The sequence below is a fragment of the Neomonachus schauinslandi genome, chromosome 9 (genome assembly GCF_002201575.2).
Source record: "Neomonachus schauinslandi chromosome 9, ASM220157v2, whole genome shotgun sequence".
In the NCBI taxonomy this organism is placed as follows: Eukaryota; Metazoa; Chordata; class Mammalia; order Carnivora; family Phocidae; genus Neomonachus; species Neomonachus schauinslandi.
This window is the reverse complement of record NC_058411.1, coordinates 70,576,802-70,599,105: the sequence shown is the minus strand read 5'-3', so window position 1 is coordinate 70,599,105 and position 22,304 is coordinate 70,576,802. Positions and strand designations below refer to the sequence as shown.

Genomic DNA, 22,304 nt, shown 5'->3' with positions numbered 1-22,304 from the left:
ACCAAACTGAAAGTTTTCCCTTCACAGGCCACTTGTCATCTTACCTCTCCACTCACGTCCCGCAGACCAGTTCAGACCTAAGTCACCACTTAGCTGATGCCGCAGCCTCCAACTTCCCCCTTCCTGCAGGGGACACCAGCTTGGAGGAGAGGGGCCTCCCAGATCAAACTCTTCCCTGTCATGTCGCTCTTATAAGCCTCCCTGGTTCATCTACTTGATCAAAACCAACACGCCTAGATCCTCAAGGATCTTACTGTCGCATTTGGCAAACTTCAGTGCTGCCTTCGAGCCTTTCTGCCTCCTTGGACCTTCCTTCTCTTCAGTCTTGCCCATCATCCTCCTGAGAAGCCAAGAGCCCAAACAGGCATCTGCATTAGCAGGGAAGAAAGCAGGTACTGAGTGCGCGGGTACACGAACTCTGTTGTGCCATTGATTTGCCAAAATCCCTCCTGGCCCTTGTTTGCACTTGCTACCTCCTTGACTTCCATCTTCTTTCTTTTCCTTTCTTTTTAATTTTTTTTTTTTTAAAGATTTTTTTTATTTATTTATTTGACAGAGAGATAGAGAGCACAAGTAGGCAGAGCGGCAGGCAGAGGGAGAGGGAGAAGCAGGCTCCCCACTGAGCAGGGAGCCGGACGTGGGGCTCGATCCCAGGACCCCAGGATCATGACCTGAGCCGAAGGCAGCCGCTTAACCGACTGAGCCACCCAGGCGCCCCTTTAATTTTAATTCCAGTATAGTTAACATACAGTATAGTTGACACATGTACAATTCTTTATCCATTTATCTATCGATGGATATCTAGCCATAGTTTGGCTATTGTAGATAAGGCTGCTATAAACACAGGGGGGCATGTATCCATTTGAATTAGTGCTTTCATATTCTTTGGGTAAATACCCTGTAGTGGAATTACTGAATCATATAGTAGTTCTATTTTTATTTTTATTATTTTTTTAAAGATTTTATTTATTTATTTGACAGAGAGAGGGAACACAAGCAGGGGGGAGGGATAGAGGGAGAAGCAGACTCCCCACTGAGCAGGGAGCCCGATGCGGGACTCGATCCCAGGACCCTGGAATCATGACCTGGGCCGAAGGCAGACACTTAATGACTGAACCACCCAGGTGCCCCAGTAGTTCTATTTTTTTTTTTTATTTAAAGATTTTATTTATTTATTTGAGACAGAGAGAATGAGATACAGAGAGCATGAGAGGGAGGAGGGTCAGAGGGAGAAGCAGACTCCCTGCCGAGCAGGGAGCCCGATGCGGGACTCGATCCCGGGACTCCAGGATCATGACCTGAGCCGAAGGCAGTCGCTTAACCAATGGAGCCACCCAGGCGCCCCCCCAGTAGTTCTATTTTTAATTTATTAAGGAACCGCCATACTGTTGTCCACAGAGGCTGCACCAGTTTGCATTCCCACCCACAGTGCACAGGGTTGCTTTTTCTCCACATCCTCTCTGACACCTGTTGTTTCTTGTATTTTTGATTTTAGCCATTCTGAGAGGTGTGAGGTGATAACTCATTGTGGTTTTGATTTGCATTTCCTTGAGAATGAGTGATGTTGAGCATCTCTTCATGTGTCTGTTGGCTGCCGTCTGTATGCTTTCTTTGGAGAAATGTCTGTTCATGTCTTCTGTCCATTTTTTAATATTGGACTATTTGTTTTTCTGGTGTTGAGTTGTATAAGTTCTTTATATTTTTTGGATGCTAACCCTTTATGAGATATGTTGTTTGCAAATATCTTCTCCCATTCAGTAGGTTGCCTTTTAGTTTTGTTGATGGTCCCCTTCACTATGCAGAAGCTTTTTATTTTGTTGTAGTCCCAATAGCTTATTTTTGCTTTTGTTTCCCTTGCCTCAGGAGACATATCTAGAAAAATGGTACAGCTGATGTCAGAGAAATTACCACCTGTGCTCTCTTCTAAGATTTTTATGGTTTTTTTTTAAAGATTTTATTTATTGATTTGACAGAGAGAGACACAGTGAGAGAGGGAACACAAACACGGGGAGTGGTAGAGGGAGAAGCAGGCTTCCTGCTGAGCAGGGAGCCCGATGTGGGGCTCGATCCCAATACCCCGGGAACATGACCTGAGCCGAAGGCAGACGCCTAACGACTGAGCCACCCAGGCGCCCCGATTTTTATGGTTTTAAGTCTCACTTTCAGGTCCTTAATCTGCGTTCAGTTTATTTTTATGTATGGTGTAAGAAAGTGGTCCAGATGCATTCTTTTGCATGTTGCTGTCCAGTTTTCCCACCACCATTTGTTGAAGAGACTGTCTCTTTCCCATTGCACAATTCTTGCCAACTTTGTTGAAGATTCATTGACCATATAGTTGTGCGTTTAATTCTGGGCTCTCTATTCTGTTCCATTGATCAGTGTGTATTTTGTAAATATTTATTTATTTATTTTAGAAGGAGAGCAAGCACAAGTGGGAGGGGCAGAGAGAGAGGGAGAGAGACTCTCAAGCAGACCCTGCACTGAGCACAGAGCCAAATGTGGGGCTTGATCCCAGGACCCTGAGATCATGACCTGAGCCAAACCCGAGAGTCAGACACTCAACTGACACACCACCCAGGCGCCCCTCTCTGTGGCTATTTTCATGCCAGTACTATACAGTTTTTATTACTACAGCTATGACCTGAAGTCTGGAATTACGATGCCTCCAGCTTTGCTTTTCTTTCTCAGAATTGCTTTGGCTATTCGAGGTTTTTTTGTGGTTGCATACAAATTTTAGGATTGTTTGTTCTAGTTCTTTGAAAAATACGGTTGCTATTTTGATAGGGATTGCATTAAATCTGTAGATTGCTTTGGGTAGTATAGACGTTTTAACAATATTTGTTCATCCAGTTCATGAGCATGGAATGTCTTTCCATTTTTTTGTGTCATATTCAATTTCTTTCATCAGGGTTTTATAGTTTTTAGAGTACAGATCTTTTACCTCTTTGATTAAGTTTATTCCTAGGTATTTTATTATTTTGGGTACAATTGTAAATGGGATTGTTTTCTTAATTTCTCTTTCTGCTGCTTCATTATTAGTGTATAGAAATGCAATGGATTTCTGTACATTAATTTTGTATCCTGTGACCTTATTGAATTCATTGATCAGTTCTAGTAGTTTCTTGGTGGAGTTTTTAGGGTTTTCTATATATAGTATCATGTCATTTGCAAATAGTGAAAATTTTACTCCTTCCTTACCAGTTTGGATGCCTTTTATTCCTTTTTCTTGTCTGATTGCTGTAGCTAATACTTCTAGTACTATGTTGAATAAAAGTGGTGAGAGTGGACATCCTTACCTTGTTCTTGACCTTAGGGGAAAAGCTTTCAGTTTTTCCCCATTGAGAATGCTGTTAGCTTTGGGTTTTTCATATATGGCCTTTATAATGTTGAGGTATGTTCCCTCTAAACCTGCGTTGTTGAGCGTTTTTATCATGAATGAATGTACTTCGTCAAATGTTTTTTTCTGCATTTATTGAAATGATCTTATCTTTTTTATCCTTTCTCTTATTGATATGATGTATTGTGATTGATTTGCAAATATTGAACCACCCTTGCAACCCAGGAGTAAATCCCACTTGAACGTGATGAATGATTTTTTTAGTGTATTGTTGGATTCAGTTTGCTAGTATTTTGAAGACTTTTGCATCTCTTCATCAGAACTACTGGCCTATAGTTTTCTTTTTTTGTGGGGTCTTTGTCTGGTTTTGGTATCAGGGCAGTGCTGGCCTCCTACAATGAATTTGGAAGCATTCCTTCCTCTTCTATTTTTTTTTTTTTAAGATTTTATTTACTTATTTGACAGAGAGAGAGAACAAGCAGGGGGAGTGGGAGAGGGAGAAGCAGGCTCCCCACTGTGCAGGGAGCCCAACGTGGGGCTCCATTCCAGGACTCTGGGATCACGACCTGATCCGAAGGCAGACACTTAACCAACTGAGCCACCCAGGCACCCCTATTTTTTGGAATAGTTTGAAAAGAATAGGTATTAACTCCTTTTTTTTTTTAAAGATTTTATTTATTTATTTGACAGAGAAAGACACAGCAAGAGAGGGAACACAAGCAGGGGAAGTGGGAGTGGGAAAGGGAGAAGCAGGCTTCCCGCGGAGCAGGGAGCCTGATGTGGGGCTCAATCCCAGGACCCTGGGATCATGACCTGAGCCAAAGGCGGCCGCTTAACGACTGAGCCACCCAGGCGCCCCTAACGCCTTTTTAAATGTTTGGTAAAATTCCCCTGTGAAGCCATCCAGTCCTGGACTTTTGGGAGTTTTTTGATCACAGATTCAATTCCATTGCTGCTAATCAGTCTGTGCAAATTTTCTATTTCTCTCTGATTCAGTTATGTTTCCAGGAATTTACCCATTTCTTCTAGGTTGTCCAATTTGTTGGCATATAATTCTCCATAATATTCTTTGATAATCTTTTGTATTTCTGTGGTGTTGTTATTTCTCCTCTTTCATTTCTGATTTTACTTGATTCCTCTTTTTTATGAGTCTAGCTAAAGATTTATCAATTTTGTTGATCTTTTCAAAGAACCAGCTAGTTTCATTGATCTATCCTTTTTTTAAAATTTAATTTTAGGGGCGCCTGGGTGGCTCAGTCATTAAGTGTCTGCCTTCGGCTCGGGTCATGATCCCAGGGTCCTGGGATCGAGCCCCGCATCGGGCTCCCTGCTCGGCAGGAAGCCTACTTCTCCCTCTCCCACTCCCCCTGCTTGTGTTCCCTCTCTGGCTGTGTCTCTCTCTGTCAAATAAATAAAAAATCTTTAAAAAAATAAAAAAATAAATAAAAAATAAATAAAATTTAATTTTACTTTCTATTTCATTTATTTCTGCTCTAATCTTTATTACTTCCTTCCTCCTTTCCTTCCATTAGTTTTGGGTTTTGTTCTTCTTTTTCTAGCTCTAGCTTTAGGTGTAAGGTTTATTTGAGATTTTTCTTGAAGTAGGCCTGTATTGCTATCAGTCTCCCTCTTAGAACAGCTTTTGTTGTATCCCAACAATTTTGGACCGTTGTGGGTTTCTTTGTTTTGTTTTGTTTTTTTAATATTTTATTTATTTGTTTGTGAGAGAAAGAGCAAGCACAAGTAGGGGGAGTGGCAAGCAGAGGGAGAGGGAGGTAGAGGGAGAAGCCTGATAAGAAGGCTCTTATCCTCCAGCTCCTTCCTGCTGAGCAAGGAGCCCAATCCGGGACTCGATCTCAGGACCCTGGGATCATGACCTGAGCCGAAGGCAGACGCTGAACCGATGGAGCCACCCAGGCGTCCCTGGACCATTGTGTTTTAATTTTCATTTGTCTCCGTGTATTCTTTGATATCCTTTTTGATTTCTTGGTTGACCCATTCATTGATTAGTAGCATGTTATTTAATCTCCATATATTTGTGATCTTTCCAGACTTTTTCTTGTGGTTGATTTCTAGTTTCATAGAGTTGTGGTTAGAAAAGATACTTTGATGCTTTTGAATTTGTTGAGACTGGTTTTGTGGCCTAGTATGTAATCTATTCTGGAGAATGTTCCATGTGCACGTGAAAAGAATGTGTATTCTGCTGTTTTAGGATGGAATGTTCTGAATATATCTATTAAATCCATCTGGTCCAATGTGTCATTCAAAGCCACTGTAAGGATACTGACTTTCTGTTTAGATGATCTGTCCATTGATGTGAGGGTTAAAGTCCCCTACTATTATTGTATTACTATTTATTACTTCCTTCATGTTTGTTATTAACTGCTTTATGTATTTGGGTGCTCCCATGTTGGGTGCATAAATATTTACAATTGTTTTATCTTCTTGTTGGATTGTTCCATTTATGATTATATAGTGTCCTCTTCCATTTTCTGTCATACCCCATATCCAATCCATCAGCAGATCCCATCATTATTCTTACAGAATCTATCCAGAATCTGACCAGTTTTCTCTGCTTCCACCACTAACACTTTGGAACAACCTACTGTCATCTCTCACATCTCTTTCTGCTTCCTTCTACATTTTTTCTACCTCCACTATTGTCCACCTTCTATCTATTCTGAACACAGTAGAGATCCTCTTAACGCATAAATCTTATTATGTCATTCCTCTGCTCAAAACCCTCCATTGGCTCTTGACTCATTCAGAGTAAAAGCCCAGATCCTTACAGTGACCTCCACAGTCCTTGTGATGTGGCTCTTATCCTCCTCTCTAACCTCACCCCTTACCATTCTTGCTCCAGGCTCCTTGAACCCACCACATTTCTGCCTCAGGACCTTTGTAGTTGCTGGTTCTTTTGTGTAAAATATTCTTCCTTCGGGTAGGTGCGTTTTGCCTCCTCTCTTCAGAGGCTTCCCTGAGCACCGTACCTAGATAGCAGCCCTCACTACTCTCCATTCTCCTATGCTGCCTCGTTGTTCTCCTAGCACTGATCACTGCTTAACATATATTTTTTTAAAGATTTTATTTATTTATTTGACAGAGAGAGACACAGCGAGAGAGGGAACACAAGCAGGGGGAGTGGGAGAGGGAGAAGCAGGCTTCCCGTGGAGCAGGGAGCCCGATGTGGGGCTCAATCCCAGGACCCTGGGATCATGACCTGAGCCGAAGGCAGACGCTTAACGACTGAGCCACCCAGGCGCCCCTACCTATTTCTCTTTGTCTACTTACTTATCGTCTCTCCTTCCCTACTCCATGAGAACAGGGACTTGTTTTGTTCATTGCTCCATCTCCAGTGCCTAGAGTGCTTGGCACATAGCAGGCATGTCGTAAATGCTGGTTGGACAGAGGGATGGATGAACAAATTATTATCTCCTACCCTAGGTTCTAAGTACCTTAAGGGTAGATGCCCCCACTTTATGATCTTTGTGCCCCAATATGAACTTGTAAACAGTGACAACATATGTACAGTGATTGAAACAGTTTGTATTATGTAGAAACTCATTTAGCCAAGCACAGTGGAATAGGTACTAGAAACACTAGAATTCAAGAGAGCAGAGTTCCCAACCAGGCTGTCATTAGGGAGCTTTGTGGTCTGGGAAAAACTGTCACATGGGCCTCTCTGTTTTCTCATCTGTAAAAGCAAGTCCTGTAAAGCTTACAAGGACTAGATTTTGAAATCTCTGTCAGCCTTGACTGTGGTTGTAAATTTGGGGTAATTGCATATTCATTTGACAAATGTTTAGTGTGCTAGTTTCCAGGAACTAGTTGAAAAAAAAAAAAAGATCTTAAGAGCTAGTAGACGGAAGGAACAAAATAAAATAGGGTCAGCTCAGCTGCAGTAAGAGCTGTGTTAAAGGGGCAGAAGCATGCCCTGGGGTCAAGGCTGGGAAGGGCATTTTAGGCCAAACCCGGGGTTGTACAAAGGCAGGAGGCTTGGGGACCAAGAATTGTTTGGGCCAAATGGCTTTTGTATGTGGAGAGGTATGCCTTGCATCCCACAAAGCTGAGGTCTCTTTCAGCTGGGAGAACATTCACAACCATTCACAACTGGAAAACAGCCCACAGCCTAAGTTGTTCAAGTTTAGGAAATGACTGAGCATGTTTCCTGTGAGATCTGACTTCTTCCTCATCCATCTGCGGCCCCCAGGCCACCTCACACCGTCTCCACCTGCCCCCACCTGCCCAGCTGACGACAGGCCCAAGGCGGGGCACTGAGGCAGACCGATCTTTGGTACTTGGTGGGTTTCAGGGGAAAGGGCAAGGTCTAACCTCAGGTCAGGCGCCCAGAAACGGGCAGGGCAGTTGCCCCCGCCATGACCCGACCTTCTCTAGTGGTCGAAATGCCCTTGTTGCCAAGCTTGCTGCGGGGCGAGGCTGGGACTGGCTCCTCCCTCATTGGTCGGCAGAGAAGTGCCACCGAGGAACCCTTGTTACCAGAGGCGAGAACGAGAGCCCATTGGTCAGGACACCTCACAATGGCCCCCGCAGCACGCGGGCTTCTTCTGATTGGTTCGCTGCCTGCCTCGGGAGACCCCTGTTGCCTCTACCCCAGGCGGGCTGGTTGGCGCCCTGGAACGGAGCGCTCCCCAGCCCATCCCTGTTCCCCATTGGCTGTTGTGGGGGCCGCCGCCATCTAATGACGAGGGAGGCGCCCAGCCCCGGAGTGCGCGCCCCCTGCGGCCGGGTCTAGTGCCGCGGGGACTGCAGGTGCCCAAGCCACGCGCAAGGCCCGGGAGCCCGGTACCTACCCCTGCGAAGGACCCCCCCCCCCGACCCCCGCGCGCTCTCCCCTCGGGACCTGGCCTGGGGCCCAGCCGGGGCCTGCCCTCGGGGAGCTCTGCCCCTCCAACCTGGAACCCGACCCGGAAGGCCCCAGTAAGTTCAAAGCAGCCACGCGGCGTGGGAACCCACTCCGGGCGGCGGAGAGGGGCGACCCAACTGCTTGCTGTGTGTGCAGTCCGCGCCTCTGGTTACTTCTCGCCCTAATTGTTTACCCACACCTGAGTGTTTATCCGTTCCTTTACCTGGCCTTCTGGGGCCGCGCCCAGCCCCGGGGCCGCCTCTCCGAGCCCTTCGCCCCGACGGGGACGAGGGTGAAAGCCCGGCGGGACAATGTTCTACTATCCCAACGTGCTTCAGCGCCACACCGGCTGCTTCGCCACCATCTGGTAAGGGCCGGGCCGTGCGCGCCGGGAGGGGCACCCAGGGGCCCCAGCCTGACGCTCCCCACCCCCACCCCCTCCAGGCTGGCAGCGACCCGCGGCAGCCGGTTGGTGAAGCGGGAGTACCTGAAGGTGAACGTGGTGAAGACCTGGTAAGGCCGGGAAGGGGCGGAGCGGCCGGACCTGAGCGGGCAGGGGGCGGGGCGGGGGGGGCGGGGGCCGCTGGACGGCGTGGGCCAGGCTGTGGGGCTGTGCCTTGGCGCAGTGGTGATCAGGGTGCGTTGTCCCCCCAGTGAGGAGATCCTCGATTACGTGCTGGTCCGAGTTCAGCCCCCGATGCCCGGCCTGCCCCGGCCCCGCTTCTCCCTCTATCTGTCAGCCCAGCTGCAGATCGGCGTGATCCGGGTCTACTCTCAACAATGCCAGTACCTCGTAGGTAAGGCGGGGAAGGCTCGGAGATGGGGCAGAGCCGCGTGGCCCGCGGCGAGGGGAGGCATGCTCAGGTCCTTGCCCTCCCTGCCCGACCTGCCCGCAGAGGACATCCAGCACATCCTGGAGCGCCTGCACCGCGCCCAGCTGCAGATCCGCATTGATATGGTGGAGACTGAAGTGTGAGTGCCCACCCTGGGCCTGGGCCACTCAGCCTTCAGTGGGCATCCTCCCTGCTTGGCGTCAGCCCTCTGCCTCAGTGCTTGACAGCCCACATTCTCGGTCTCAGACCCAGCCTGCTGCTCCCTAACCGCCTGGCCATGATGGAGACCCTGGAAGATGCTCCAGACCCCTTTTTTGGGATGATGTCTGTGGATCCCGTACTTCCCAGCCCCCTCAATATCCCTCAGGTAGGGCTCATTCCCCACAGAAGCCTCCCGCTGATGAGCTGAAAGCGCAGGAGGGGAGCGCTGTGTCTGTGCGGATCTGACACTGGGGCTAGGGAAGGGGGCCGGCCACAGCTCTCCCCTGCAGGAGTCTGTGCTGGGGGACTGTCATGGTGGACCCCTCCAGACAGAGCCATTCCACTTGTCTGTTCAAGGCCAACCTCGAGGTAGCTCTTGTCCCAACTTCTCTCCACACAGTTCCCACTGCCAAGGCCCTAAGCCAGGCCCTTGTCATCCCTTAGCCTTAGGTTTCCCTGCACATGTCCTCCTTTATCCACGTCCTGACACGTCCACAGCTTTAGACAGTGCTGCTGCTTCTTTCAAAGACACCCCCGGTCCCCCACTGCACACAGCCCTCCATGCCCGTAATGGCTACCCTTGTTCTATACTAGTTAAGTCCTACATACCCTTAGCAGACCTGGCTCAAATGTTACCCCTTTCTGAGAGGCTTTATCCTGGGCCAGAAGCAAATGTTGCTTTGGAACTGAGCACGTTGCTAGGGCCTTGTTTCACCCTTTGTGTTGCCTCTTGCTGGGGTCCTAGTCACACTGGTCTTCCTGTTAGACCATAGGCTCCCTAAGATCAAGAATCTTTTCTGTCCCCCCCAACACTTGACATAAGGGTGCAGTGCTTCCTGCACAGAAAAATGGACAAGGTCTAGATAACGGGGGCAGGGATGGGAGGAAAGGAGAGCAGATGGCAAGTGAGTTCACCGCACGCTGGTGTCACAAGGCCGCAGCGTGAAGGACTATTTTCGTTTGTTGTCTGAATAAGGTTGTGGAAGCGGGAAAACAGGGGCGGAGGATGAACCCTTCCTTTTGTCCCCAATCCCCAAAGATTCGACAGCTCCTAGAGGCTGCAAGCCCAGAGAGAGTTCTTGAGGAGGCCCCTCCTGAAGTCCCCATGGAGCCTAGGAAGCCTGGTGAGCAGAGAGCCTCTTTCCCGGAAGAGGCCTAGGAAGGCCCAAGAACTAAAGGAATGACCATCTTTGAGCTTCTCTTAAGAGCCAGGCCCTGTGAGGGGCACTCTATTTGTGTCACCTCCTCTCTGCCTCACAAGAGTCCTCTGAGATCAGAATTCTTATCTCCATTCTCCAGAGGAGGAAAGTGAGGCCCGTAGTGGTTAAGCAACCTAGCCAGGTCAGTTTGCCCGTGACTGGCCAGGGCCTGACCAGAAGCAGGTTGACTTGATTCCAGAGTCCGTGCTTTCGCCTCACCACGTGGGTGTGGGAAGCTGGAAAGCAGCAGAGGGGCTGATGTGACTCTCCTGCTCCTCCAGAGAGGATCCCGGTCACGGTGCTGCCTCCAGAGGCCATCACCCTCAAGGAGGCGGAGCCCATCCGCATGCTGCCAATCGAGGTGAGCTGTGCCCTCGCAGGAGAGCCTGAGGCCCGAGTCCTGCCTCCGGCGGCCCAGCCCAACTCACGTGCCCCCGCCCCCGTCTGCCCCCAGAGTCCTGCCTTCTCGTCTCATTGCAGCGCTCCCTGCGCCTGGCGCCTGAGCGCCCCGTGGGCCTCCTAGAGCCCCTTGCCTTTTTCAGAACTGGAATTGCGTCCCCTCTCCTTACTCCTCCTCTTGCCAGGGTGAACTGGAGCTCCCAGAGGTCAGCCGCCGAGAGCTGGAGCTGCTAATTGCTGAGGAAGAAGAAGCTATCCTGTTAGAGGAACGGCCAGGCAGGCCTCTGCCGGCACTGGAGGGTCAGCGCGCTGGCACGGGCAGGCTGGGCCTGGGCAGTGCCCCTGTCTCCTCTCTCCTGCGCTCTGAGCCCCGATCTTCTCTCTGCAGAGTTCAAGGAGGAGCCCCGGGCTCTGGAGGAGGAGAGAGGTGTACCCCCGCTCTCACCACCAGCTCTCGCACCGTAAGGGCAGGACCCCCTGGGCCAGGTAGGCAGCCAGTGCTGCGAGGGGTGGCCTCATTTCTCTTGCCCATTTTCCCCTCAGGGTGGAACTGCCCGCAGAGCCACTTCCGGTCCCGGCCCCCGAGGAGGTGAAGCCAGTAGGCTGGGAGCCTGAGGCCCTGGTTACTGGTGAGTACCCATCATGCCTGGGCCCTTCCTGGGGGTCCTTGCACAGCTACTGCAGTCAAGGGCCCCGTATTCCAACTTGCTGCAGGGAGGCCTTCTAGCTTCTTGCGTGGGTGGCTGCCAGGGCGAAGGGGGGGTGGCAGAGCCGGGACCTAGAGTGTTGTTGCAGAGGTGACCCCCCTGCCGGAGCTGCGCCTGCCAGCCCCGCCCAGCCCAGAGGTGAGTCGTGTCCCTGCCAAGCTTTCTCCTCCCCTTTGCCCTCCTCTCCCAGAGCTGCTCATCCGTCTTCAGTTTCCCCCAGCCCTGGGCCACTGCTAGCCTTCCCCGGGCCTTGGCACAAGTTGGTAAAAGGTGGCCTTGCCCACCCTCCATTTTATCCAACCTGCACTCCCCGGATGGGCCCCCCCACCACCACGTGAGGTCAGAGCTGCACCTGGAGGCCCTGCCCAAGCTCTTTCCTGGGGTGCCTCTGGAGTGGGGATGCGGGGCCTGTTTTGCAGCCCACCAAGGTGACAGGAAAAGGAGTAATGGGTAGCCTTGCCCCCACGTCCCCTCCCCAATCAGAGGCTGCGGCCCCCAGTGCCCCCCTATCCCTGGGGTCCACCTGCTCGCCGCCGCCGCCGCCAGTTACTGTTCTGGGACAAGGAGACTCAGATCTCCCGGGAGAAATTCCAGGAACAACTGCAAACCAGAGCGCACTGCTGGGAGTGTGTGAGTGCAGCCCCAGGCTCTTGCGGGCCACAGAGGGAGGCAGGGAGGGCCCGAGGCCACACGTGCTGGGCCGTCCTGGGCCGTCTAAACTCTGGGGAGGCACCGGGAACGATCCCCAAAGTGCACGCGCTCCAGGTTTGCACAGAGACAACTCTCCACTTTCCTTTAGTGACTCCACAAAGCACATGGCTGGGCACCCCCTGGCAGTGGGCGGGGCCAGGCAGGGGCGGGAGCCTGAGAGTTGGACGGTTGGAGGCCTTGGAACAAAGCATTGCAAAGAAGTAGAGAAGGGGCAGGGAGGAGTGCCTCCCTCCTAACTGGGCTTCTGCCGCCCCCCCCCCCCCCCCCCCCCCCGCTGCAGCCAAAGGTGCAGCCTCCCGAGAGGACCACGAGGAGCCCCACGGAGCTATTCCGAACCCCAACTCAACGTAAGGAGTGGTGGGAGTTGGCATGTGGGGTCTTCTGAACCCATAGTCCTCCGTCTTGGTGTTCCTCACACGTCCAACCCCACCCCTGCCGCCCCTCCCTCCCCAGCTGGCTGGCTCCCCCCAGAACTGCTGGCCCTGTGGACCCACTGTGCCCAGCCACCCCCAGAAGCACTCAGGCGAAGGCCACCCCCAGAGCCTGAGAGGGAGGTGGCAGCTGAGGAGGAAAGGATGGAAACTCTCAGCGATATCGAGGTAACTGCACCCCCTTCCTCCTCCCTCGGGGGCCGGCGCGCTTCGCCTGAGCTCCAGCAGGCTGCCTGCTGCCCACCTGGGCCTGTGCTGCCATGTCCCATCCCCAAGCGTGGGCCGGGGCAGCCCGGGACCGCATCACCCCGCCCCGGGTGCTTCTGTGGCGCTCGGGGCCTTAGTTCTCACTCTCCCTTCCCCAGGTCCTGAGAGAGGCCCGGGAGCCCAGCGGGCCCCTCGTGCTGTCTTTAGGTAGGCCCCTGGAGAAGGGAGAGGGCCCCCATCGCCCCAGGGCCCGGCTACCCTAACTGCTGCCCGTGTTTACTAGAGGAAGCAGTTCACATAAGGAAGCCCAGACCCCTTCGGTTCTCCTCCCGGGGTCCCTCTTAAAAGTCACTGCACAGCGGCAGCATCTAGTTTGACCGGTCGGGGTGGGGTGGGGTGGGGTGGGGGGGTGGGGTGGGGTGCGGGGGTGGGACCCAAGGTCCCGACCGCTCCGATCTAAGCGGGCGCACTCGGGCCCTTCGCCTCCCCCCAACAGAGCTCTCTCTCGAGGCGGCCGAGGAAGAGAAGTCCCGCATCAGCCTCCTCCCCCCAGAAGAACGGTGGTAAGCCGCCAGCCCGGGTGCACTCGGGCCGTGGCCCCCGTCAGTGTCGCAGCTGCCCCCTTCCCTGCTCGCCCTGACTCCCGCATCCTCCTAGGGCCTGGGCTGAGGCTGAGCAGCCGGAGCTCCCTGCGCTGCCTGCGGTGCCCGAGGTCCCGGAGCTGCCCCCGGGGCTGCCCCCGGAGCCTGAGCTGCTGTCGCCGGAGGCCGTGTACAGGTGCCGGGGGAAGGCCGCTGCGGCGGGGTGGGCGCAGGCTGGGGCTCCGACTGACCGCGCGCGACCCCTACAGGGCAGTGGCCCAGGAGCTGCAGGCCAACAGGGAGGCCGACTTCGGCAGCCTGGTGTCCCCCGTCAGCCCTCGCCGGATGGCCGCCCGGGTCTTCTACCTGCTCCTGGGTGAGTGTGGGCACGGGTGGGGGGCGAGGCCCCAGGCTGGAGGCCACCACAGGGCCTCCCCCCGACTGGCCCCGTCCTCTTCTCTTGACCAGTGCTTGCAGCGCAACAGATCCTCCGCCTGGAACAAGAGAAGCCGTACGGGCGCATCCTGATCCTGCAGGGGCCCCGATTCCACCGCGGTTAGCCCTCACAGAGCTGCCCGGGAGCTGGCTCCATTAAACCCCGTCTTGCCTGCCTCGATTCCGAACACGTATCTCTATGCTTCCGACTCTCAGAGCTACCGTTCAAGCAGAGACTGAACTGCCTTTATTAGGGTAGGATGTCAAGACTCCATTTGCACTGTCCCACAGCGTAACAGATCCAGCCCCAGAGACACCCCTGTAAGGCAGCAAGCGGGACTGAGACTCCAAGTGGGTACGAGGCCCAGAATCTTTGGTAAGGTGCAAGCTGAAACTGGGGTGAGAGGCGCTCTTGGGGCCTGGGCAGGCTCTACTCTCTCTGGCCCGGCTGCAGCCGCCAGTCTAGGTGAGGCCCAGGGCGGCCTGGAGTTCCTGAGCTTTGTCACCAGGCAGTGAGCCCAGGGCCGAGTGGAAGCTGTCGGTGTGCTGTCTGGCCAGGAACGTCAGGAGCTGCAGCAGTGTGGCCTTGGTGTCTGGGTGGAGAGCGGAGAGGGAGAGATCAGGGAGGACTGACCCCCAAAATCCCTAGCTAGCTGCCCCCAACCTGCCCCTGGCCCTGCCCACGACCGCCACCCTCACCTGGTGGGATCTTGTTCTCGGCCAGAATGAGGCTGCAGATGCGCAGGAGCTCAGGAGCCACGTCTACAACCTGCGGGGGGAGAAACGGCTGACTCAGGGCTGCCAGCACCCCGGGGCCCCAGGATTAAGGACAGGCAGGGTCTCCCACCGGGGACACTTTACGCTTGATACTGTTTCACATCCAAGACCGCTGGGAGACCCAAGAAGGACCCATGAAACATGGTGGGAATCATGTTTTTTTGAAGGAGACAGAACTTAAAACCAAAAGAAGCCCAGACACTCGGGAGGTCCACCGACACAACAGTCTGTAAAGGTGCGGGACAGAGGCGGACGACACGGGAGCGTGGGTACCCGGGTCCAAACCTAGCCAGTTGGCGCAGACAAGTCTCATTCAGAAAGCAGAGCTGCTCTGAGTGAAAGAGAAGGCGGGGGGGGGGGGGGGGGGGGGAGGCGGGGGGGGGGGGGGGGGCGTGGAACACAGTGTGAAGGAGCCTGGCTGTAGGAAGTCAGCCCAGGGAAGCTCTGGCTTCTGGCCCACACCAGAGGGTGCACGTGGCCAGGGAGGACGGGGCTCCCTAGGGGAAAAAAACGCTTCGTGGTGAGAGGGGCCCGCCCTCTGCCGTGACAGGCCCAGCCGCCGACCCTCGCAGACCAATGACACACGAGTGTCCGCGGGCAGTTTCAGCTGTGACTCTGCGTCAGTTATGAGGGGGGCCAAGCTTGCCTCTGAGCGGAGCGTCAAGCTCCCCTCCGAGTTACCTGGTCAGGGCTGCTCTGGTACAGGAAGTTGAAGAGGTGCCCTACGGTGACCCACTCCTCCAAGTCCTCCTTCAGCGGCAGGGCGTGCAGGAGGGCGGCCAGCACCTGGACGCAGAGACGCCTCAGGTTCCTTGTTCTGTCCCCTTGCCCGCCCGCCCCCCCTCCGGCAGGCAGCTTCTAGACCCTGCCCCCTGCCTCACCTGGGGCTCCGGTTTCCTCGTGGGACTGGCCATCAGCAGGCGGGCCAGCGCCCCACAGATGTTGTCACGGACGCGACCGTGGCGCTCCCGTGCCAGGAGGGGCAACAGAAGCCCCAGCAACTTGGGGAAGTATCTGGTTCCACAGTCAAGGAACAGGCCCACAGACAGCCACCTCCCATCCTCGAGCCCCAGGGATACTCTGCCCCCGCCCCCGGCCCCCGGCCACCCGCTGCGGATACTCCTGAGCAGGGCGGCCCCCGTGCTCGGCCAGCACGCCCAGCCCGAAGACGGCATTGCTCCGCACCTCGGGGTCGGCCTCCCGGGCGGCGCTCACCAGCACGGGGAGCAGCCGAGACACGAACTGCGCTGAGGCACCACGCAGGCCCTGAATGGACTCTGCCAGCGTCCCCACGGCAAAGGACTTCTCGGCCACTGTGCAGCCCTGTTTCTGGTGGGGGGAGGACCGCGGGTCCAGCTGGGGCTGGGAACGCGGTGGCGGGGGCACGCACAGGGTGCACGGGCAGGACGGGGCTCGAGGCCAGGGCGCGGGGCACTCACCGTCTTGCATAGCAGCAGTGGCAAGAAGCTGGCAAAGAAGGGGGCAAAGGCGTCTCCCCCCGCCGCGGCGGCCAGGGCAGGGATGGCGTCCCCGGCGTGCTCTAGCAACATGGCGTCATATTCGGCCTGTGGGGCCGGGTCAGGGGCTAGAGCACCGCGGCTAGCCCTGCCACTGCCACAGGGGGGTCCCCAGGGCTCGTCCTGGGCTGACCGGGCTGGCCCCTTCCAGGCTGGGCTCGTGTGAGGCCCAGCTTTTTCTCCTGGCGCGCCTACTCTCCGCTCTGGATCCCGGCCCCCGGGACCCCCACCCGCAGAAAGCCTTTCCTGAACTCCCGCTGCCTTCGAGGGAGCAGGGACGCACCATTCTGAGCCATCACCAACCTTCTAGCAGCCCTGGCGCTCCCCAGCCAAGCCCAGGTACACTGCCCACCCCCACCCTGCGGACAAACCCCCCCACCGGCAGCCTGGCTGCACAGCACGTCCGGGCTCTCACCTGCTCCTCCTCCTCGTCATCGTCGCCATCAGCGTCCTGACAGGCTGTCTGCAGGAGAGGAGTTCAGCTCAGCCTGGGCTCTCCCGCCCCTTCTCTCCGCGCCGGCCCCTTGCCCCTTGCCCACCCGCCCGCTCACCTGCCGCTGCAGCACGGCCTTGAGCACGCCGCAGAGCTCGGCGAGACGCCCGGGGGGCTGCAGCGCGAGGGGCCCGCAGCCGCGCAGCACCCCCGTCAGCGCCTCGAGCACGGCCATCACCACCTGGCGCTCCCGCTCCCCGCTCACCGCCTGCATGTAGGACGGCACCACCCGGGCCAGGGCGGCCTGCAGAGCTGGGGGCATCGTTGGCTGAGGCCCCGGTCAGGCCCTGGCCCCCACCCCCCACCCCTGCCCCAGCACCGTCCCCGGCTTCTGGAGGCCCCAGCCTCCCCTGCTCACCCGCGGTGCTGGATCCTGAGGGGCAGCTCTGACAGGCCTTGTGCAGTGCACAGCAGAACCGCCCCAGGGCCTCGTGGGCCGCCTTCCGCACGTTCGGGTGAGGGCACTGCGGGACGAGGACGGGCGGGACGGGCCTGTCGTGTTCCCGGCCAGCGTAGGGCCCCGCACAGCCCACCCGCTCCATCCACCTGGCCCTCTCACCTCCAGCAGCTTGAATACTTCTTCGAAGACGCTCTCCATGTACGGGAGGAAAGCCACACTGTGGACAGACACACAGCCGTGAGGAAGGAGCTCCCAGGCGGGGTTCCCAAGGCCGGGACAGGGCCGAGGCTCACCTGCTGTTCACAGAGATCTCCCCCAGAGCAGCACAGGCATCTTCCTTCTCGTCGAAGAAGGCGTTCTCCACGCTGTACCTACAGTAATGGGGGGAGGCACCAGTGGGGGTGGGTCCGGCACGGGGCCCTCGCCCAAAGCCGGGCTTCTTCGGACCAGAACGGCACCCCTCCGCACCCTGAGATCTCGGAGTCGTCCTCCTCTTCCTCATCCTTGTCCATGAGCTCCTCCTCTTCCTCCCCTTCACTCTTGTCGTCAAACAGAAGGAAGGAGATGGTTCCGTCGTACTGAGGCTGGCCAGACGAGACACAGCAGGGACCCTGGCTCAGCCGCGCCCAGGTCTCGATGCTGCCCCAGGGCTGCCCTTCCCCAACCGACCCAGCCCACCCACTCTCCGCTCACCACAATGCCCTCAGTGGAGCGCAGGGACAGCAGCATGAGTGTGGTGATTTGTGGCAGGTAGGGCGCCAGGCCCTCACCCATGAGCCCCGATAAGGCTGCGAACAGGCTGTACCTGGGGGAGGCAGGTGGAAGCCGTACAGTCCCGGCCGCCGGAGCCAGACAGAATGGGGGAGCCCGGGGCAACCCACAGTCTGGAACCAGAGGACCGGGTTCCAGGCTCAGGGCTGGGGGTCCAGTGGGCGGGCAGGAGGCGCGGGGCAGGGTGGGAGCTCACTCACGTGCAGCGCCGCAAGTCTGGGTCGTCTACCTGGTCACACAGGCCCAGCCCCAGCTGGCAGCACTCCTCAGCCAGGGGCCTCATGGGCTCCCCCACTGCTCGAGCCAGCACCCCCAGCGTCTCTGTGGGGGCAAGCACTGGGTTAATGCTAGGATGCGACGAGGAGCCAGAGGGGCGCAAGGCCAAACCGTGGGGGACCGAAGACGGCAGCTGGGGGGCAATTCAGCAATCCCACTTTGCCGAGAAGATAGCTGTGCTGCCCTGGGGGAGAGCTCCATGAACACCTCGGCCCTTCCCCGGCCCTGGAAACCCTGCCTGAGCCCCTGACGCACCCAGGCTCTGGATCTGCACGGGCGGGAGGTCCTCGCGGCCTGGCAGCAGGAATCCCCGCAGGTGCTCCATGATGGTGGGGAAGTAGGGCAGCAGGGAGGCCTGGGCAGCTGTGGCTGGGAGACGGAAGGACAGGGACTCAGAGCTGGAGTGGGGACCACCGGGACCACCTGCCCCAGGCTAGCTGGGGAAACCCGGGACCCTGCCTCCTTCTTCTCACCAATGGCCCCCAGGGCGCTCACGGCCAGCTCCTTGGCCCGGGGGCTGCTAGGATTCCGCAGAGGCTGCAGCATACACTCCATCAGCTCCGGAAGGTAGGGCTGCACCTTGGGCCCTGTGGGAAAGGGCAAGCCTCTAACACCCAGTCCAGGTGCTCCCACATTCTGGGGGGGCCCTCCCTGCCTCCAGGCTGACCTCTAACATCCAGCCCAGGGCTCCCTGGGGGCCTGCCACACTCCTCTCCACCGCAGACAGCGGTTCAGGGGGTTGCATGTCCCACCCCCTTCATCCAAAGCGACAGCTCTGTCCCCTCCATCGCACGCCCAAGGGCCATCACCTACCTAGGTTCTCCACGAAATTCTCCAGAGCATAGCAGGCCTTGGCGAGGTGGTTTGTGTGCCCGGGAGGCACCGACTTCAGGTAGGCGAGAAGCAGCGGCATCACCTCCCCTGAATAGTTGCTGATGTGGGGCTGGGTGAGGGGGAGAGGGGGCCCGAGTCAGCCCTCGGCGGTGGCAGGGACTGCTGAAGACATGAAGCTGAGGGGAAGCTGGCCCCGGCGATGGGTGGGGACTCTGCAACGGGGGCCGCCCACGCTCAGCCCCACTGACCTGGAGGTTCTCCGAGAACTGGCCCAGGGCAAAGAGTGCCGCGTTGCGAACAACTTGTGCTGGGTCCTCCAGGCCCTTGCACACAATCTGCAGCAGCGGGGGCAGCAGCCTGCGGGGGAGGGCGGGCAGAAGCAGAGGATGCCGTCTGAGGGGCGGGGCCAGAAAGCCCTAGGCTGAGCCCTTCTCCTCTTTCCCCCGGGGAAACCAGGGAAATGTCACCAGACAGTAGGCACCACCCCCTGGTCTCTATAGCTGAGGTGGCCATTTCAATTATCTTCCAAACTGGGGCACTTGAGAGTGAGGGCAAACACTCCCGCTAATTAAGCTCCAACAGCAAGCAGAGACCCGGACCGTCATGGGCCGTGTCGTAGTCCTCCCCACGGCCCAACCTCATTCTAGGACAAAGACACCTCTGTCTGATGTGGTCACCAGCTCCGTCGGACAGCACGGCCAGCACCAGGAGCCCAGCCTTGCGCTGGTACGGTCTCTCACTCCGCAAGGCCTCTTCCAGCATAGGCATCTAGGGGAACGGATGGTACTCTCCTGAAACCCTGGTCCAAGTCTGCCCATTCCTGTGGCAACCGGCCCTCCACACCTGCCATGGCCCAAACATCCTCAGCGGCGGGAGACTAGGCACACCGGGGGAGAGGGGCACCAGGAGGACAGAGCCACACTTACCAGCAGGGGACAGAGCTTCTCGGGGGGCAAATGTAGTGCCAGCATGTCCACGACCTGAAAAACGACAGGAAGACTTTGCTGGACTCCATCTCTGCCCCACAGCGACCAAGCCCCTGTCCCCGCCCATTGCACATCCCACCTGTACAGCAAAGTGCTTGGGAGTCTCTCCCACCAGCCCAATCTCCGGCTCTTCTTCTTCTGAATCCTGGTCCTCGGGATCCAGCTGGCCCAGGGCAGGCTCGGCAGCCATAATGGGGAAAAGGGTGTGTAGTAAGGGTGGTAGGAGACGATTCTTCAGTAAGGCCTTGAGAGGGAAGGTGGAACCGTGTCCCTGAGAATCTATTCCCGAGATGGACTCACATTAAAAATTCCAGCCTTGGGCACCTGGGTGGCTCAGTAGGTTAGGCATCCAACTCTTGATTTCCACTTAGGTGATGATCTCAGGGTCGTGGGATCGAGCCCCGCACTGGGCTCCATACTCAGCGGGGAACCTGCTCGAGATTCTCTCTCCCTCTCCCTCTGTCCCTCCCCCTGCTCGTGTGTGCACAGCTCTCTCTCTAAAATAAATAAATAAGTCTTTAAAACAAAAAAATTCCACCTCCTAGGCCACAGAGGGTCTAGCAGGAGATTCCCAAACTCCCAGCCAGGAACTAGGGTGAGGCCAGATCAAGTTTTGAATACTTAAAGATACCCCTGAGATGAACCGAATGTCCCAAGAGTGAGGCGAAGAATGGAAATGGGGGTGCAGTAATATGCATCAGAGAGTACTCACCTTGCTCTTGACTTTGACCAAGAAAGTGAGGCAGCAGAGAATCCGTACACGTATCGCATCACCCAGAGCCACATTTCTAGCCACCTGCCCAGAGACTAACCTGAATCAGAAACAGGCAAGGAAACTCCCAGCAAAACCAACAGCAGAGGCCGTGCCCATCCCCGGCTCACCTCTAGGCAGAATGTGAGAACCTCAGAGAGGTGGGAGGTGATGATGGGCACCTCTGACTCCAGCAATTCATCCAGGGCCTCCACAGCCTCACAGGCCTTTGCCTGTCGGACAAACAAGTCATAGGGTTACCGTGCTCTTCTTCAGTGAACCAGGCCGTGGGCTCCTACGCCCTCCTCACAACAGAGCTCTTGCCCGAATGTTGTCCTCACCTCATCTATAGGGATCAGAGTCTGCACGGCCACAATGAGCTTGGGCACCAACATCCGTGCGAGAGGCTGGAGGAGAAAAAGCATAATGCATGCTCACTCATCTCAGGCCCCAGAAGCTGGCAGCTTCCTCAAAGCCTGGACATAGGAGGAGCCCGGGTACAGCCACCCACAGTATCTCCTCTCAAGTGCTCAGGACGACAAATGGGAGAGAGTCTGAGGTAGTTCTGCATCGTGCAGGGGTGAGGACACGGAAGGCCCAAGGACAGGGAGTCAGGGCAGGTGAGGACCCATGTCTCACCACGTCATCAGTGCTCAGGTAAGGAGCCGTGGTGGTCAGAGTGCGCAGGGAGTAGAAGAGGAGCCCCGGAGACCCCACCTCGCCAAGGGTCTCATTCAGAAGCCGAAGAAGCTCCCGGTAGTGGGGTTGGAAGGCCTCAGGCTGGGAGGTCACCACCACACTTAGCAGCAAAAGCCCCATCTGTCCAGGTGTAGGGGATGGGAAAGAAGAGCTTATATGGTCTCTCCAGCCTCTCGGTTGCTCCCCTTCCTCCCTCCCTCCCACCCACCCACCATGTGCTAGTACCTCTCTCTCTGCGATGTGGAGGCTGTGGGTACTGTGCTGAAGAAGCTGCATGAGCTGAGGCCAGGCCTCCAGGCCTTCCTTTCGAAAAATGGTGGCTGAGAGCTGGGCCAGGCTAAGCCTCACAGAGTGCCTGCGAACAGGAGAGATTGCCCCCCACTCCCAATCACCCTCCAACACCCTCCCCAGCACATGCTGGGCCTGCCTCCATGGGGTGGCCAGGACAGAAACCTCCGAGTGTGGGCAGAGGGTCTGCCAAGTTGGGACACATAAGACGGTGGCTCACAGGGAGCAGCAAGCTGGGTGTGTAATCTGATGAGCCTGGCCTCACGCAGACTGAATTTCGGTTCCACTTTTCTGATTCGGGTTTGGCAGACCACCACAGCCCATTCTCATGAAATTTAGCCTTCAACACAGTCTTAGAATTCTTGCTCCCCCTTGGTCTAGAACTGACATCATTCTCCCTCCCCGGCCCTGTCCGGAGCTGAAAAGCAAGGCAGAAACCCAGAGGGTCTCAGTCACAATCCCAAGAGGAGGCAGGGAGGCACTTACTCAGTCTCTCTCTGAAGGGCGGTCAGGACCAGGGACTTGAGGCTGGAACACAGGTGGCAGGTGTGGGTACTTGGCCCGCCCCGGAGCCGCCTCCGCCGGGCCCCGCCCCGGAGCCGCCTCC

At 56.4% G+C, this 22,304-nt stretch overlaps 2 protein-coding genes across 2 annotated transcripts in view; one reads left to right on the top strand and one right to left on the bottom strand.

Annotated features, from left to right (window-relative positions):
• Positions 1-8,512: 8,512 nt before the first annotated feature.
• On the top strand, positions 8,513-14,115 carry REC8 (REC8 meiotic recombination protein). Its single transcript, XM_021695658.1, has 18 exons — positions 8,513-8,568; positions 8,646-8,714; positions 8,856-8,998; positions 9,098-9,173; positions 9,281-9,401; positions 10,275-10,359; positions 10,716-10,795; positions 11,019-11,092; positions 11,377-11,462; positions 11,629-11,678; positions 12,024-12,170; positions 12,532-12,598; positions 12,705-12,850; positions 13,048-13,096; positions 13,386-13,452; positions 13,547-13,666; positions 13,740-13,846; positions 13,939-14,115. Exons 1-18 carry the CDS (start codon positions 8,513-8,515, stop codon positions 14,028-14,030), a joined length of 1,635 nt encoding a protein of 544 aa, XP_021551333.1. The 3' UTR covers positions 14,031-14,115.
• Positions 14,116-14,125: 10 nt separating this feature from the next.
• IPO4 (importin 4) overlaps positions 14,126-22,304 on the bottom strand; it is a 9,057-nt gene continuing 878 nt past the window's right edge. The window contains exons 4-30 of the mRNA XM_021695655.2: positions 22,184-22,225; positions 21,635-21,764; positions 21,350-21,529; positions 21,052-21,117; positions 20,842-20,943; positions 20,672-20,755; positions 20,039-20,203; positions 19,900-19,953; positions 19,632-19,741; positions 19,222-19,330; positions 18,953-19,082; positions 18,613-18,726; positions 18,395-18,508; positions 18,064-18,184; positions 17,786-17,897; positions 17,561-17,676; positions 17,386-17,463; positions 17,252-17,309; positions 17,051-17,156; positions 16,751-16,944; positions 16,615-16,662; positions 16,122-16,247; positions 15,803-16,011; positions 15,564-15,696; positions 15,364-15,468; positions 14,605-14,674; positions 14,126-14,498 (exon numbers count right to left, since the gene is read on the bottom strand). Coding sequence (XP_021551330.2) covers positions 14,368-14,498; positions 14,605-14,674; positions 15,364-15,468; positions 15,564-15,696; positions 15,803-16,011; positions 16,122-16,247; positions 16,615-16,662; positions 16,751-16,944; positions 17,051-17,156; positions 17,252-17,309; positions 17,386-17,463; positions 17,561-17,676; positions 17,786-17,897; positions 18,064-18,184; positions 18,395-18,508; positions 18,613-18,726; positions 18,953-19,082; positions 19,222-19,330; positions 19,632-19,741; positions 19,900-19,953; positions 20,039-20,203; positions 20,672-20,755; positions 20,842-20,943; positions 21,052-21,117; positions 21,350-21,529; positions 21,635-21,764; positions 22,184-22,225 — 3,007 coding nt within the window. The 3' untranslated portion in view covers positions 14,126-14,367. The remainder of the gene's footprint in view (positions 14,499-14,604; positions 14,675-15,363; positions 15,469-15,563; positions 15,697-15,802; positions 16,012-16,121; positions 16,248-16,614; positions 16,663-16,750; positions 16,945-17,050; positions 17,157-17,251; positions 17,310-17,385; positions 17,464-17,560; positions 17,677-17,785; positions 17,898-18,063; positions 18,185-18,394; positions 18,509-18,612; positions 18,727-18,952; positions 19,083-19,221; positions 19,331-19,631; positions 19,742-19,899; positions 19,954-20,038; positions 20,204-20,671; positions 20,756-20,841; positions 20,944-21,051; positions 21,118-21,349; positions 21,530-21,634; positions 21,765-22,183; positions 22,226-22,304) is intronic.